Consider the following 14,865-nt stretch of genomic DNA (forward strand, 5'->3'; position numbering starts at 1 on the left):
CTGGTACTATATATAATATGGCATATATGGTATTGCCAAAGCAACACATATATATATAATTGACTTCCTAATAATTTACTGTTGAAAAATTTTAGAAGAATGTTTATATTTTATGATAGAAGGCATTAAATAATGCATATTTTTTCCACCAACATTCTATACTAATTCCTCCTTTGGATAACTGTTCATTATTTATTCTTGTTTTTGAATGATCAAAAAATTGATTTGCTACTCCTAATAAAATGATTTCAGCATATAAGTTTAAAATTTCAGTATGCCCTAATTTATAGTAAGCTGGTAGTTGAATTTTTTTGAAAGATTTACTTATTTTTATGGGAAAAGCAGATCTACAGAGACAAGGGGATACAGAGATAAAGATCTTCCGTCCGCTGGTTCACTCCCCAAATAGCTGCAACGGCTATAGCTGAGCTGCTCTGAAGCCAGGACCCGGGAGCTTCTTCTGAGTCTCCCACACAGGTGCAGGGTCTGAAGGGTTTTGAGCCATCCTCGACTGCTTTCCCAGGCCACAGACAGGGAGCTGGGTGGGAAGTGGAGCAGCCAGGTTTAAAACCAGTGTCCATATGAGATCCTGGTGTGTGCAAGGCAAGGACTTTAGGCATTAGACTACCGCACCAGGCTCTGAATTTTGTTTTTCGCATATACTTTTAAATATTGATTTGTTTTCACTTTATGGTTTATTGCCATTGTATATTTGATTATGCTATGTTTTATTTGAATCATATGTTTGCTTATATTTAACATGTTTGTCAAAGTGTGGCTTGTAACTTCATGGCCTTGGGTTTAAACCTCTGATCGTGTCAGACCCTCTGACATCACCATTTTGAAATCCTAAGGCCCAACCAAGATGTGTCCAGATCCAGAAAACCTGGCTGCTGGGTGTCATCCCCGTGGTGATGGACTCGGAGAGCACTGTGCAGGAGAAGGCCCTGGAGTGCCTGGACCAGATCCTGCTGCAGAACATTAAGCATCACAGTGAATTTCACAGTGAAGACAACGGCCAGGTGCTCGTGTGGGCACTTCTCGGCCTCCTCACGACAGAAAGCCGGGAACTGAGGTATGGTCATCGTGCAGCCTGTGCTCTTCATGCAGGCCATACAGCTTGTCCCCTGCGCCCTTGAGACGTCACCTTTCCCAGTTACTCGGTATATGTGGAAACTGTCTCTTTTTCTTGGTCTGTGGATCCCTGAGCACCTTCATGGCAGCTGTTCTGGGGACCCCGCTCCTCTCTTCTGACTCTCCCTGGGTACCCTGCAGCGTGAGAACGGGGTCTTACATGACAGAAAACACTGAGGGACATGGCATGTTAATACTGCCTTTTACTAGTACGGTTATTGGGGAAGATAGCTGCTTATCTCTTCAGTTCAAATTCTTCTAACATTTCATAAGATTGGTGGACTATGCAATGGCTTTCTTTTTTCCCTCATTTGACAACATTTATTGAGCCACATGGGTAGAGAGTGGAACTAGTTAGGAGTCAGTGTCTGTGGTGATCAATTTTAATTTGTACTGCAGGAATCTTGTAACTAGTTCATGTTTAGGCTATGTTGAATGGGTTTGTTCTTTCAGCTTTTATCATACCAGAAATACTTTATTTCTTCATTTAAATATAGTGTATGTGATATAGAGCAGAAATAATAATAGAATTAGTATCTGGCATACTCCCAGTGTTCTAAGCCAACTCTCCGGGCTATAGTTTCCTATTCGTGAGAGCAGCCAGTTGAATAACTTGGTATTCCACGTTTGTTCTCAGTACCAGCTACGTACTTTTCTGAGATTCTTTAAAAAGGATTTAAGCAGCAAGAGAATTGACTTCATTTTCATATTTAAAGGGATGCCTGAATTGACACAGCCGGCCCAGTAAAGCTGTATGACAATTTACACTGCCATGTTGATTAATAAGATATAGCCTTTATAAAAAAAATTTTATTTTCATTGGAAAGTCAGATATACGGAGAGAAGGAAAGACAGAGAGAAAGATCTTCCATCTGATAATTCACTCCCCAAGCGACCACAATGGCTGAAGCTGCGCTGATCCTAAACCGGGAGCCTCTTCCTGGTCTCCCACGTGGGTGCAGGGTCCTAAGGCTTTGGGCCGTCCTTAACTGCTTTCCCAGGCCACAAGCAGGGAGTTGGATGGGAAGCAGGGCCGCCAGTATTAGAACCTGCGCCCATGTGGGATCCTGGTGCGAGCAAGGCGAGGACTTTAGCCACTAGGCTACCACGCCGGGCCCCAAGCCTTTTTTTTCATATGAATCAGCATATAGTTGCGTTTGTGAATTGTTTAGATTTTCTTGTCCCCCCCCCCTTTTTTTTTTAACTGGACAGCTGATCTTCCTCACCTAAAAGTGCTCAGTACATTTTCTGTGTGTATGCTGTTATCCACAACCATTGCAAACATCATTTCCCACCCTAGTTTGCTATTGTTTTATATGATGTCTTTTGAGATGCTTGTCAGTGATTTTCCTCTATGGCTCACCTTTTATAAGAAGCATTTTCCTACCACAGTCATGTAGATACTCTCCTTACATAATATCCTAGAACTGATTGTTTTTTTTATTGTTTTTTATTATTATTCCTTATTTTTGTTGGAAAGACAGATCTACAGAGAGAAAGATTTTACATCTACTGGTTTACTCCTCAGATGTCTGCAGTGACTGGAGCTGATCTAATCCAAGGACAGGAGCCAGGAGCTTCGTTCCTGGTCCTCCCGTGCGGGTCCAGCATCCCAAGGCTTTGAGCCATCCTCTCCTTTCCCAGGCCACAAGCAGGGAGCTGGATGGCAAGTGGGACAGCCAGGTCACAAACAAGCACCCCTATGGCCTAGCAGAGCTTGAAGGGGGAGGATTAGCCCATGGAGCCATCATATCAGGGCCTAAAATAGTTTTCTTTTTACTATTATACTTACTATCATTAATTTAAATGTACTCTATTAGAGATCAACTTTAGTGTTTTTTTTTCTAAATAAAACTAATCTACCCGTTAATCAGAGAGGCCACCCTTTCTTCGCCGCTTTGAAGTTCCACCTTTGGAATAAAGGAGGAATTCTTAGCTTGAGCTCGGAAGACTGTTCTGCTCTACTCGGCATATTTGCTCCCACTGGTGTCTGACACGTTGTCTTATTACAGCTTTCTCTTCTGCTGGCCGCTGCAGCTGGCCTCCTCTTTCCTTTTCTCCCTGTACCTGTACTGTTCTTGAATATATCTTTTATCCCTGGCCCTCTTTATTTGTATGCAATGCACTATAAAATCTACTTATTAAAATAATATCATTGCATTTTTCTGCAATTTACATTTTTTATTATGGTCTCCAGTTGTCTCCTGAAATTGTCAGTCTTATTTTATTCCTTGACTATATTAAGGATAATCCCTTGAGAGTGTGCGTCCAGCAGCAACTTAGGCCCAGTGGGTTTATGTCTCCTCTTTTTTGGTAGTGTTCTCTAATCTCCAGAAACAAACAAAAAAAGAACCTTCTCGATAACTCTTAATTCAAAGACACTGAAAGGAAAGATCGCTGAAGTGAGAATCTGAGAGGGCACTTAGAAGGAAACTCCTAACAGACGCGGTGTGCCAGGTGTAGACAAAGCTTGCTGAGACAGCACAGCTCACATGCAGGGGAGGGGCTTGTCAGAGGATTTGACAGTTCTGTTTCTATTCCTTAGGTGTCATGTGGTAAATAGCACTTCGTACCTTGGGCCTGGCACAAAGGCTCAGTTGCTAAATCTTTACCTGGCGATCCCTCGGATCCCGTATGGGCCCAAGTCTTATCCTTTGAATCGGCTCGATTCTAGCCGTGGCAGCCATTTGGGGAGTGAACCAGTGGATGGAAGATCATTCTCTCGGCCTCTCCTTTTCTCTGTAAATCTGATCTGCCTCTCCAGTAAAAATAATTCTTTTAAAAAACAATCACTTCATACCTCAGGTGAATCTTTTCAAATAAGTTTTCACGTATTTGTTGATTGTATCTTATGCTTAAATATGTCAAGTATAAATCAAGTATAAATCTGGCTGTTGGCTACCTGCAGATAAACTTGGCACATATGGGTAGATTTTTAAGAAATCAGTAATTAATAAGACCATTTATATCCAGATGCTTCCTGGATGTGGATATGTTCATTTTATCTTAGGTTCTGTACTCTGCTTCCTTTGAGAATCTACTGTTTAAATCGTAATGAGAAAAAGTGCATGTGTGTGTTACCTCCCAGTAGTCAAAGGTGAACTAATTAGGAGAAGAACATGGTCTCTTGCGCCAAGTGGCCTTATATACGGCTCTATTGGAACGAGTCACATAGAAGATTAAAAATATCAGTGATATTAACACAGTCCCATTGGACCATCAGAATCATATTTGATTGTATTTTTCAAAAGATTTGGCATAGTCTATTTCAGAGTGGCATAGGTTATACCAAATTTTGACTCATTTACTACCACCATATTTAAATGCTAGAATGCTATTTCTCTCCAGTCTGTCCAATGAACAAAATACAGTGTTGCAGGTTTTTTTGGTCACTGTGACATTAGGGAGTTTGAATGTGTTGTTATTGATACACTGTCCCATGTGCATGTATAGAAATTGTAGAGGGCTTGAATTTAGGGCTCACAAAATGAATTAAGAAATTCGATGCTCTGCTTTGTAAATACATCATATCCTTCAGTGAAGATTGAGAAGCCGCCTGGTTTGGCATCAGCTGTGGCACTGGATGTTGTTGTGCCAGAGGGAAGTCTGGGGCATCGGGAGTTGGTGCCCTATCTGAAGAAGCCAATCTGAGTTTGGTTTGTTTTTTGTTTTGTTTTTTGGGGGGTTTTTTTTGTATTTATAATTGCATTTCTGTGTTTCTTCACAGCCGTTATTTAAATAAGGCTTTTCACATATGGTCCAAGAAAGATAAATTTTCTCCCAGTTTCATCAACAACATGGTCTCTCACACTGACACAAAACATTCTGCACCAGCCTGGATGCTGCTCTCCAAAATTGCCTGCTCATCACCCAAGTTGGACTATACCAAGATAATTCAGTCGTGGGAGAAGATCAGCAGGTGTGTGCGTTTGTTTCTGTTCCACCCAGAAGGGGCGCTCACAGTTTCTGGTAACAAAGTTGATGGCTAAAGGAAGGAGTGACCTGTTTTCAAGCTGTTTGTGGACAGTGATGTTTTCTTGAAATTTTGGCATAATCAGACAGGCGTTTGACCTCCAGTCAAGATGCCACTTTACCGTGACAGGCCTGGTTTCTAGTCCTGGTTGCTTCCTCAGCTCCGTCTTTCTGCTAAGGCGGACACTGGTAGGCAGCAGGTGGTGATGCAGATATTTGGCTTCCTGCAGGCTCCATGGGAGACTGTTTCTGGTTCTTGGCTTCTTCCTGGCCCAGGCTGGAGATGCGGAGAGAGAACCAGTGAGTGGCAGAGCTTGCTTGCTTGCTCTTTCCTTCAAGGTTCTTCCTCTCACTTTCTCTTTGCCTTTCCAACAAATAAATGAATAAAACGAAAAAGTATAAGCAGATAAGAAGTACTGGCCTGTAAAAGATCCAAGAGAAACAAAGGATCACTGTTAAATGGGTAGCTTTCGCTCGCGTGCATTCAGAGCCTTCGCCCTGAGCTGGTGTCCTACACCATGCTGCCTACCCTGCTTTCTCCAGTGCTCATCATTCACACATCTAATGGCAGCGTTGTTTAATTTTCTTCTGTCTTGTTATCTCTCCTGCCCTTTCTCTAGTCAACAGAATCCTCGTGCAGACACATTAGGACACATTCTGTGTGTTATCGGGCATATTGCAAAACATCTTCCTAAGGTCACCCGGGACAAGGTGACTGGTAAGTGTCTATTGGTGACTAGTTCTTAAAGGCATTGATGCCCACTTGGCTTTTGTATGCTTGTATCTGTGGTTCACAAGTTACACTTCAAGAATTTTGACTTCCTTCTTAGGCGTGATCAAATGTAAGCTGAATGGATTTCAGTGGTCTCTGGAGTCGATCAGTTCGGCTGTCGATACCTTACAAAGGCTCTGTAAAGCATCCGCGAAGACATTGACAGAAGAACAGGTAAGCCCACGAACTCTCCTTGATGTACTTCTAGTTTTGTTACCTCGGTCTGTTATTCTTGTTTGTTTTGAAGTTTGAGGAATGTTCTTCATGAACAGAGGACCTGTAAGGATGTGTAGTTCCTGGCAGTTATTACAGTTAGCTGTAAGAACTAACATGCCCCGAGCAGGTTCACCTAACAGCTTGGCTCCCTTGGCTTAGTGAGCATCCTAGTCCCAGGAGCCCTGTGTCTCTTAGTAAGGCATACCTGTTGACTGGACTCAACTTCTGCTGAGAACTTGGCAAGATTGTCTTCTGGACATTGTAGCCCAGATGCTTCTGAGATGTGGATATCCTTCATTTCCACTCCCATCCCAAGAACATTTAATAGACAGCTCTGTATCTGGGAGTTCCCTCAGACCTCAGTTTTTGGTCTTTTGAGAACTTATAATCCTGGAAAGTGCCTGTATTGTTTCAAGAGATTACATCACTCAACTCTAACTTGCTAACTTGCTAATATGTTCCAGGAATTGCCCCACTAGTTTACAGCTTGCCTAGACGTGCATGAACACAAGTCCAAATCAGTGACTTACGTAAGGCAAACAGTTACTGTGACTGCCGTAACTCAACTTCAGTGAGGACTTTTCAGATATCTTAATATAATAGATTATGTCTGCAGGAAAGCGATTGGGTAAGGGTTAAAGATATTTAAGGGATACCTCAAAGTCCTGGAGTGTTCACAAAGAAGGGAAATGCTCTGGCACAGGGGGTTCAGCAAGCATACAGAGGACTCTCAGGAGAATTTGATTTCTTTTGATATTCCCAGAGCCAACCAGTAGCACAAGCAGAAATGACAAGGAAACATCTTTTGGCCATCTGAGGAGAAAATGTCCTGAGTTCTGCCTGTAAGGGCTCGGTTGCCCAGTCCACACCCCTAGTGACTGGAGTGAGGAGAGGCTGTGTATGGCGAGAGTGCCAGCACAGGATGCTCTGCCCGCGCCCTCACAGGCTGCCATTCTGAGACTTGTCAGTTACACAACAGGTTCGCATCTTGAGGTCTCCAATGGGTTGATTTGAATTTTAGAAGCTCTTAGCGTTGTTTAGGTTATATAGGGTATTGCGACCTTAAGTGCAGTCATTCTTTCAGAAGTGATAAAGGCAGTTGTTTTGATAAATTTTGGGCCAAGTCAGACCAAAACCATGATGCTCTTCATGATTTGACAACCTTGCTTACTTAGATGCTATGTTGGGATAGGCTTTTTCCTAAGGCACCACCTGCACTGTAGTGGGGTAGAGGTATACATAAAAGAGGAATTCCAATGTAATATGGTCATCGCTAAAACTGTAGTACACCTAAGGTAACATTGAACTTCTAGAGTGGAGGCCGTTAGCTTAACCTAGGTGTGTAGGAATAGCCTCTCAGAGGGCATGACATCCAGTTCTGGGATATAGTTGAGCGTTCTCTGCTGCATATAGAGGTGCACTAATCCCTTAAAGGTATCATGGCAGATATCACACTGAAAACTTGCCTCTTCAGAATACGATCCAGAAGAATAACACCATGCTTTTTATTTTATGTCTTTTTAAAATCAGCTGTTTATCACAGTAGTTAATCACTACCTGCATATGCCTGAAGAATTGTACCTTTTTCTCCATTATCAGAGCAACAGGGCTATTAAATAGATCACTATAAATCAGATCGTTAGGTCTTTGTAAATATTTGCCCTTTTGCTTCATAGGGAAATCCTAGAAAATAAAAATGATGGATAAATTCCAGTTAGTTCTTACAGCTAAATTATTACTTAAATTATTATATAAAGATTTATTTATTTGGAAGTCAGAGTTACAGAGAGAGCAGGGGGTCAGAGACATCTTTCATGCATTAATTCAATTCCCAGGTATAATCATCAGCCTAGCCTGGGCCAGCTGAAGCCAGGAGCCTGGCTCTTTTTCAGTACTTGGGTCATATTTCCCTGATTTTCCCAGGCCTTTAGCAGGGGACTAGATCAGAGGTGGAACTGCTGAGACAAAAGCTGACAGCATACAGGATGCTAGCATCACCAGCTACACCACAATGCTGGCTCCATATGGCTAGCTATGGAAGCATGTGGTTTGAGACAGTCTGCAGAAAGATAAAAGACACCTAGGATTTTTCATGCCTGTGGCTGGTGCCATTGGAGATCATACTTCTAATGAGACAGTGTTAGTGGACACTGGGTAACGTACAGGGTGCTTCATAGATGATGTCTGGCTCGTCATAGGACCTGCTCAAGCAGGTGTGTGGGGACGTGCTGCTTACCTGTGAGCGCCACCTCTCCAACGTCATCCTGAAGGAGCATGGAGCAGGGACTGTGGATGAGGACTTGATGGTAAGAAGCTGCTTTTCTTCATTTTTCATATTTCTCATTCCTTCTTCCTTTAAACACTAGTGCGAGGATTGTTGGTTTTTTTTTTAAGATGCTTTTCCTTTTATTTATTTTTATTGGTTTGAAAAATAAAAATCATGTACAAAAAGTGTGAATTTCTCTGACAAAATTCAAATATCCTGTACAAAGTGGAAGCCCACCCATTCTCCCAGCTCTGCCTCCCAGGGAAGCCACTGACACTAGTTGAGGTGGGCCTTCCAGCCCCTTTCCTACACACATGGATCTGTGCCTCCATGTAATCGTGTGCATGATCAGATTCAGATCCTGCTGTAGGAATCCAGGCTGATGGGACTTGGCCATCTCGGCCTTTGGCACCATGCTGCCCTCTGAGTGATGTTGATGGTATCTCGCCCTATGGAATAACTAAGGTGGGTAAGACAACCGGGCATTTTTATCTGGTGACCATAAATGTTAACTTTCTCCAGAAAGAAACGCCAGGAGCGTTGTCGTCAGCCAAAGGCAACCTTGTCCAGGAAATCCCTTTTCTCTGCCTTGTGGTATGGAGATACGCTACCCTGTGGTTACCTAAGGTCATAGACCTCTTCCTGTAAGTCTCTACTGAGAGACTTACATTTGGCTGTGTCTTCAATCTCATAACACGTCTGACCTTTGGCAGTCAGTTCTTACATGTTGATTTTTCTGAAACGCAAGTGAAACAGTAGGTGTCTGACATAACAGTTTTCATTTATATTGACTACCAGTATTACTATTCATTCTTTCATTAATTTGAAAGATGGAGCGAAATTTGAGACAGAAAGAGGCCCCATCTGCTCCATGAAATGCTCACAGTAACCAAGGCTGGTTCAGGGCCAGGAGCTGGGAACTCAGGCCAGATCTCCCATGGGATTAGCAGGGACTCAGCTTCTTGAATCACAGCTTAGTTAGTGCCTCTCAGTGTCTGTCTGTGTTGATGAGGCTGAAGTCAGGAGCCACACCAGGACTTGAACTCAGGCATTCTGAAGTGAGATACGAGCAGAAAGGAGAAAATAAACATGGCACAATTATTGCCACAAAGACTTAAGCTTTATAAAATAGTTTTTATTCATTTGAAAGAGCGATGGGGAGAGGTAGGTGGAGAGACAGGAGATAGAGATCTTCTTTCAGTTGGTTCACTCCCAAAATGTCAGCCAGATCTGGTGAGGTCAAAGCCGGAAGCCTGGAACTCCATCCAGATTTCTCATGTGGATGGCAGGAGCCCCAGCATTCAGACCACCTTCTTAACATTTACAAGGAGCTAGATCCAAAGTGGATCCACAGGGATCCAATATGGGATGTGGTGTCTCAGATTGCTGGTCAACGCATGGCACCACAGCATTGGTTCTGAAAATTGGCCAATCTAGCAACAGAAACCTTATAAAGATGGTTTTATAATGTACACTTCAAGTGCTGATAACCAAAAAACAGCTTTCCTTGCCTAGTACTTACTGCTTTTAGGAGAATTTTTTTTTATTGATAGAGTGTTCATTCTTTTCACTTTATGTATTTTTTTTAAAGATTTACTTCTTTGAAGTGTTTCAGAGAGAGAGAGAGACAGATCTTCCGTATCCTGATTCACTTCCCAAATGGCTACAACTTGCAGGACTGAGTGAGGCCACCCAGCAGCTTGGTTCAGATCTCTCACGTGGTGACAGCTGGCCCCTTTCTCTGCTTTTCTCAGGCCTTTGGGCTGGCGCTGGATCACTGGTGGCACAGCATGGACAGGAGCTGGCACCCATGTGGAATGTTGGCATTGCAAGCGATGCTTTCACCTGCTCTATCAGGTGAAGCCTTATTCCAATAAGGAAAGCACAGTACGTGCTGTAAGTTGATAGAGAAATGCCTAGAAACAGTAAGGTAAAAACTAATAAATTGAGTATGTTCTTTGTCCTTTTGACTTTTTAAAAAAAAAGGTTTATTTTTCATTATTTTCATTTGAAAAGCAGTTATAGAGAAAGAAGGCGGGACAGTGATCTTCCACCCACTGATTAATTCCCCAAATGGCCAGAATGGCCAGAGGTGGGCCAGGCCGAAGCTAGAGGCCTGGATCTTCTTCTGGAGTTTGCCATGTGAGTGCAGGTGCCTGAGGACCAGTGCCCATATGGCATGCTGGTGCCACAGACAAAGGCTTAGCTCCTGACACCCCAGCACCTGCCCTGCTTTGATTACTTTAAGGACTGTAACATGTCTTCTGAAATGTTTGAACATCACAACATAGAACTGGAGCAGAGCTGCAAAGTAATGTCTAAAGAAACTGGGAGAGTTAACTGTTCAAAGCACAGCTGAGACCTCAGAGCAGCAAGATTGTCATGCGTGGCACCCCTACTTTAGAAATAGTTTCTGTGTGAAAGATTCCGAGGAGCCAGTCATGGCCAACCAGTTGGCTGATGTCAGTGGCTGAGTTGTGATAAATGTGATTTCATCATCTGTTTCTGTACAGTAAAGAAAAGGATACGGTGCCTCTGATACAAGCCATCATTTAACCAAAACTTCCTCGTATCAAAATTGTGTTCAGTTTTTGTTTCACTAACGTAGTTCTTGTAGTTCCAAGCATCTCAGATCACATGTAAACTGATCGAAAGACCAGTGTGCTTCACAGTCACTAACAGTTTAACTAGGCAAGGGCCATGCTGAATAGCATCGATGAGGCTTAGGATCCTAGATCTGCTCTTCTCATGTGTTTGGATAGAGACCATGACGCTCAGTGAAATACGCCAATCCCACAAGGACAAATAGCCTATGTTCTGTCTGTTACAAGGCAACACTTAGGCAAAATACAAAACAAATATAGGTAAACATGCATGTACATATATTCTCATGGATGAGCTGTATAATGGAGACTGGCATAGCAGGAAATGAAAATATATTACAGTGTACGTCTCTGATCCCATATAAAAGGACTCCCAATGAGATTTATATATACCTTGGCAATATGATACTAGACTTTCTATCATTGCCTATACCTACAACGCCCCTAAATAGCAGAACATTGGATTTGTGACTGTTGCTGAAGGACTATACTATTATAATAATAAGGGGAGAATAGTAGTTAGGGGACAAAGGCAGGTGGAGGGGAAAAGTGCTATCGATACGTACAAAACCCCGTCATGGAAAACTAAAAAACGAATAAACAAAAAGCCATGTGATTATAGAGATATTTGATAAGATAGTAATACACAGAAACAGTGATATTATCTTTGGTGATGGGATTACAGGCAAGTCGAATGCCCCAGAAAGTCTTGGTTTGTACCTGTGATAACCTGATTGCTAATAGCAACAACCCCTTTTATTTGCAGAAGTGTCTGGGTTTAGACGATGCAGTTAATATTTCATTCTGTTCTTCAGTAAGGTTCTGATTGAGTACTGATTGAGTTTTTATAAGTTTTTTGTTTTACTTGGAAGGCAAAATGTATGCTTTTGACATGTTTGACTCACAAAAATATTTTCCCCCTTACTTTGCATAATTCTTATTTCCAAACTGTTTCTCTTTACAGGTTAAGTACATTTTTACCTTAGGGGACGTAGCCCAGTTGTGTCCAGCGAGCGTGGAGGATCGAGTCTTCCTCATGATCCAGTCTATCCTGGCTTCCTCTGCTGAGACAGACCATGGTGAGGCCTTGGAATCGTGTCTGTGCTGGGCTGTCATGAGCTGGGGGACCATCAGTAAACCTCTTTCCTTGCCCTCGTCCCAGGCACCCAGCCGCCCTCCCAGGTCAGAGGCTCCGTCATGCCCTGTGTGATCAGAGCTCACGCTGTCATTACCTTAGGTAAGATTACCAGGCGGTTGTGCCATCTGCATCCATTGGTAGCCCTTGTCCTGAATATTTCCAGCCGCATCTGGCTGGCGTGTTCTGCCGTACTTGTGCTTGGTCTGACTCTTACCGCTTTCCAGGACGTTCTGGTTGGAGCTCTCAGCTCTGTAGATCTAACAGGATGATCATAATAATATAAGACTAGGAGACTCAGAACACTCCTCATGGGGAGCTGCTGTTCTTAGTAGGATTATCTTGATTTATTACAAGTCTGCTTGTTCCTGTGATTTTTTTTATACATGTAATGCATGTTAAGTTTGTCAGAAGAGCATTGTAGGCTGAGTTCTGGGACGGGAGAGCTCACTGCAGTTGTTGATAATGGGGTGGCCTGTTCCGCGCTCTCTGGGACTGGCGAGGGAAGCGGGAAGCATGTTCCTCGGGGACTCGGGTGCTCCTCAGAACACTGGCCTCCGCTAGAAACAGAATTGATCGTTTTGCTGTCAATCTTGTTGTATATTTTTGTCAGTTACCATTTTTTTTTTCTCATACTGCTTATATTTCAGATATCTAAGAATCGAGGATGAGAGCAAAACTTGTTCGGGCCACATGATAATCATAAAGTTCAAAAACCCTCCCATAACAGTGAATAAGATCAAATAAACGAGATGACCATTCCTTCCCATGTATCTAGCTCAGATTTCAAATTTATTAAATTTGCTCAGCTCCCTAGGGTGTATCCATACGTATAAAATCAAGTGTATGACATTAGGCCTTATTAGCCATTTTCCAGATGAGAAGGTAAATGGAACACCCCAGTATTGACTTTGAAAGGAAGGTCATTTTTTAATGGAGACTATCCCATAGCATGTATCTCATGAAACCCTGGTACAACTTGCTTTCTCATATTTCATTTCATTTCTGCTTTAGTTTCCTGTTTGTGATGAAATATAATCCATAGCAAGGTATGGCTGGAGGAAAGTTAGGCACGAAGTTAAGATACAGCCAAATCACAACACTTCGCTGTTTGCTCCACCAGGAAAGCTGTGCCTGCAGAATGAGGACCTTGCCAAGAAGAGCATCCCAGCCCTTGTCCGAGAGCTTGAGATGTGTGAAGACGTGGCTGTCCGCAACAATGTCATCATTGTCCTGTGCGACCTGTGCATCCGGTACACGGTCATGGTGGACAAGTACATCCCTAACATAGCCATGTGTCTGAAGGACCCGGATCCTTTCATCCGGAGGCAGACGCTCATCTTGCTCACCAACCTCTTACAGGTGCATGGAGAATCACACCTCTCCCCCGTGCTGCCTTTTTGTTTTTTTAAAGATTTCTCTATCTTTATTGGAAAGTCAGATTCACAGAGAGAAAAATCTTCCAACTACTGATTCACTTCCCAAGTAACCACAACAGCTGAAGCTGAGCCCATCAGGAGCCAGGAGTTTCTTCCAGGTCTCCCACTCGGGTACAGAGTTCCAAGACTTTGGGCCCTCCTTGACCGTTTTCCCAGGCCACAGACAGAAAGTTGGAAAGGAAATGGAGCAGCCGAAATATGAACGGGTGCCCGCTTGGGATCCCAGTACATGCAAGCTGAGGACTTTAGCCACTAGGCTACTGCGCCGGGCCTTCCACCATTGCTTCTAATTTATGAGTAAATTTGGGTAGCATTGGAAATGTGCTTGCTTTGTCATAGAATCCAAAAACAGTTAGGCTTACCTCTGATTTAGAATACGCCTCTTGTAATGTTCATTGCAGTCTTTTAAACAGATCATTACATATGGATATTGGTTTTGTCAAGCTGTATGAAATTTTGATTTTGCAAATTAATGACACATAAAGAAAAAATGCACTTGAAAGTGAGTTACAGTTCTGTTCTTCTGACTGAAAGAATTCAAATTTCTCAGACTTCTTCATTGTAAAATATTTGTGCTAGGTTCTGTCATGTTTCGCTCTAAGAAGTCTGGGGTGTGGAAGAGCTTAGTGGGCTATAACGTTCCATGGAACATTAAATAGTTTATGTGCTCTAATGAGAAAAGAATAATTTGATTTTTAAGAAAGCATTTGGCCCAGTTGTACATCTCTCTGCTTGTGTACATCTGTCTAGCTGCTCTTGGTGCGGTGTGCACCTTGCGGAGCGCCAGTGGCTCTCTTCCTCGGAAGCCGTGTGTGCGCGGTCTCTTCCACTCTCCTGATTCGCTGTGCTTGTTTGTCATCTGTAGTGTGTGCTGTGCACAGGAGGAGGAGCCGAGTACCCTCCCAGACCCATAGCCTACAGGTGTGACCTCACACAAGGCAACATTAACAGGTGCTTGTGCAATTGGATACATTGGAGGCTTCAATGTTGACATTTTGCCCTGAAATATGCTGGTTTCTCTTTGTACAGGAGGAATTTGTCAAATGGAAGGGCTCTCTGTTCTTTAGATTTGTCGTTACCCTGATCGATTCACACCCAGACATTGCCAGGTAAGCCTGCCCCTTGCATTAGACAGTTAAATAGTTTACTTCATGGCTAATGTACACTGGGTTTCCTTCGGGGTGATTCAGAGTCCGGATACTTCGGATTCAGTGAAGTTTTGGTAGTTGGCAGGAAAATGAGCGGCTTTTTGAAATGCTAAACTATACTGGGAAAGCAGTTGTATTTGCTATACACGCTAAAACAGTGAACCTGCTTGTTCAGATTCA

General features: G+C 42.9%; 1 protein-coding gene across 1 annotated transcript in view; it reads left to right on the top strand.

Moving 5' to 3' along the window:
• NCAPD3 (non-SMC condensin II complex subunit D3) overlaps positions 1–14,865 on the top strand; it is a 62,372-nt gene that overhangs the window by 30,503 nt on the left and 17,004 nt on the right. Inside the window, exons 16-24 of the mRNA XM_040992650.1 lie at positions 855–1,075; positions 4,862–5,053; positions 5,727–5,824; positions 5,937–6,052; positions 8,293–8,400; positions 11,928–12,042; positions 12,126–12,200; positions 13,222–13,460; positions 14,567–14,646. Coding sequence (XP_040848584.1) covers positions 855–1,075; positions 4,862–5,053; positions 5,727–5,824; positions 5,937–6,052; positions 8,293–8,400; positions 11,928–12,042; positions 12,126–12,200; positions 13,222–13,460; positions 14,567–14,646 — 1,244 coding nt within the window. The remainder of the gene's footprint in view (positions 1–854; positions 1,076–4,861; positions 5,054–5,726; positions 5,825–5,936; positions 6,053–8,292; positions 8,401–11,927; positions 12,043–12,125; positions 12,201–13,221; positions 13,461–14,566; positions 14,647–14,865) is intronic.

The sequence above is a fragment of the Ochotona curzoniae genome, unplaced genomic scaffold (assembly GCF_017591425.1).
Source record: "Ochotona curzoniae isolate NIBS_2020 unplaced genomic scaffold, NIBS_Ocur_1.0 contig_832, whole genome shotgun sequence".
Taxonomy (NCBI): domain Eukaryota; kingdom Metazoa; phylum Chordata; class Mammalia; order Lagomorpha; family Ochotonidae; genus Ochotona; species Ochotona curzoniae.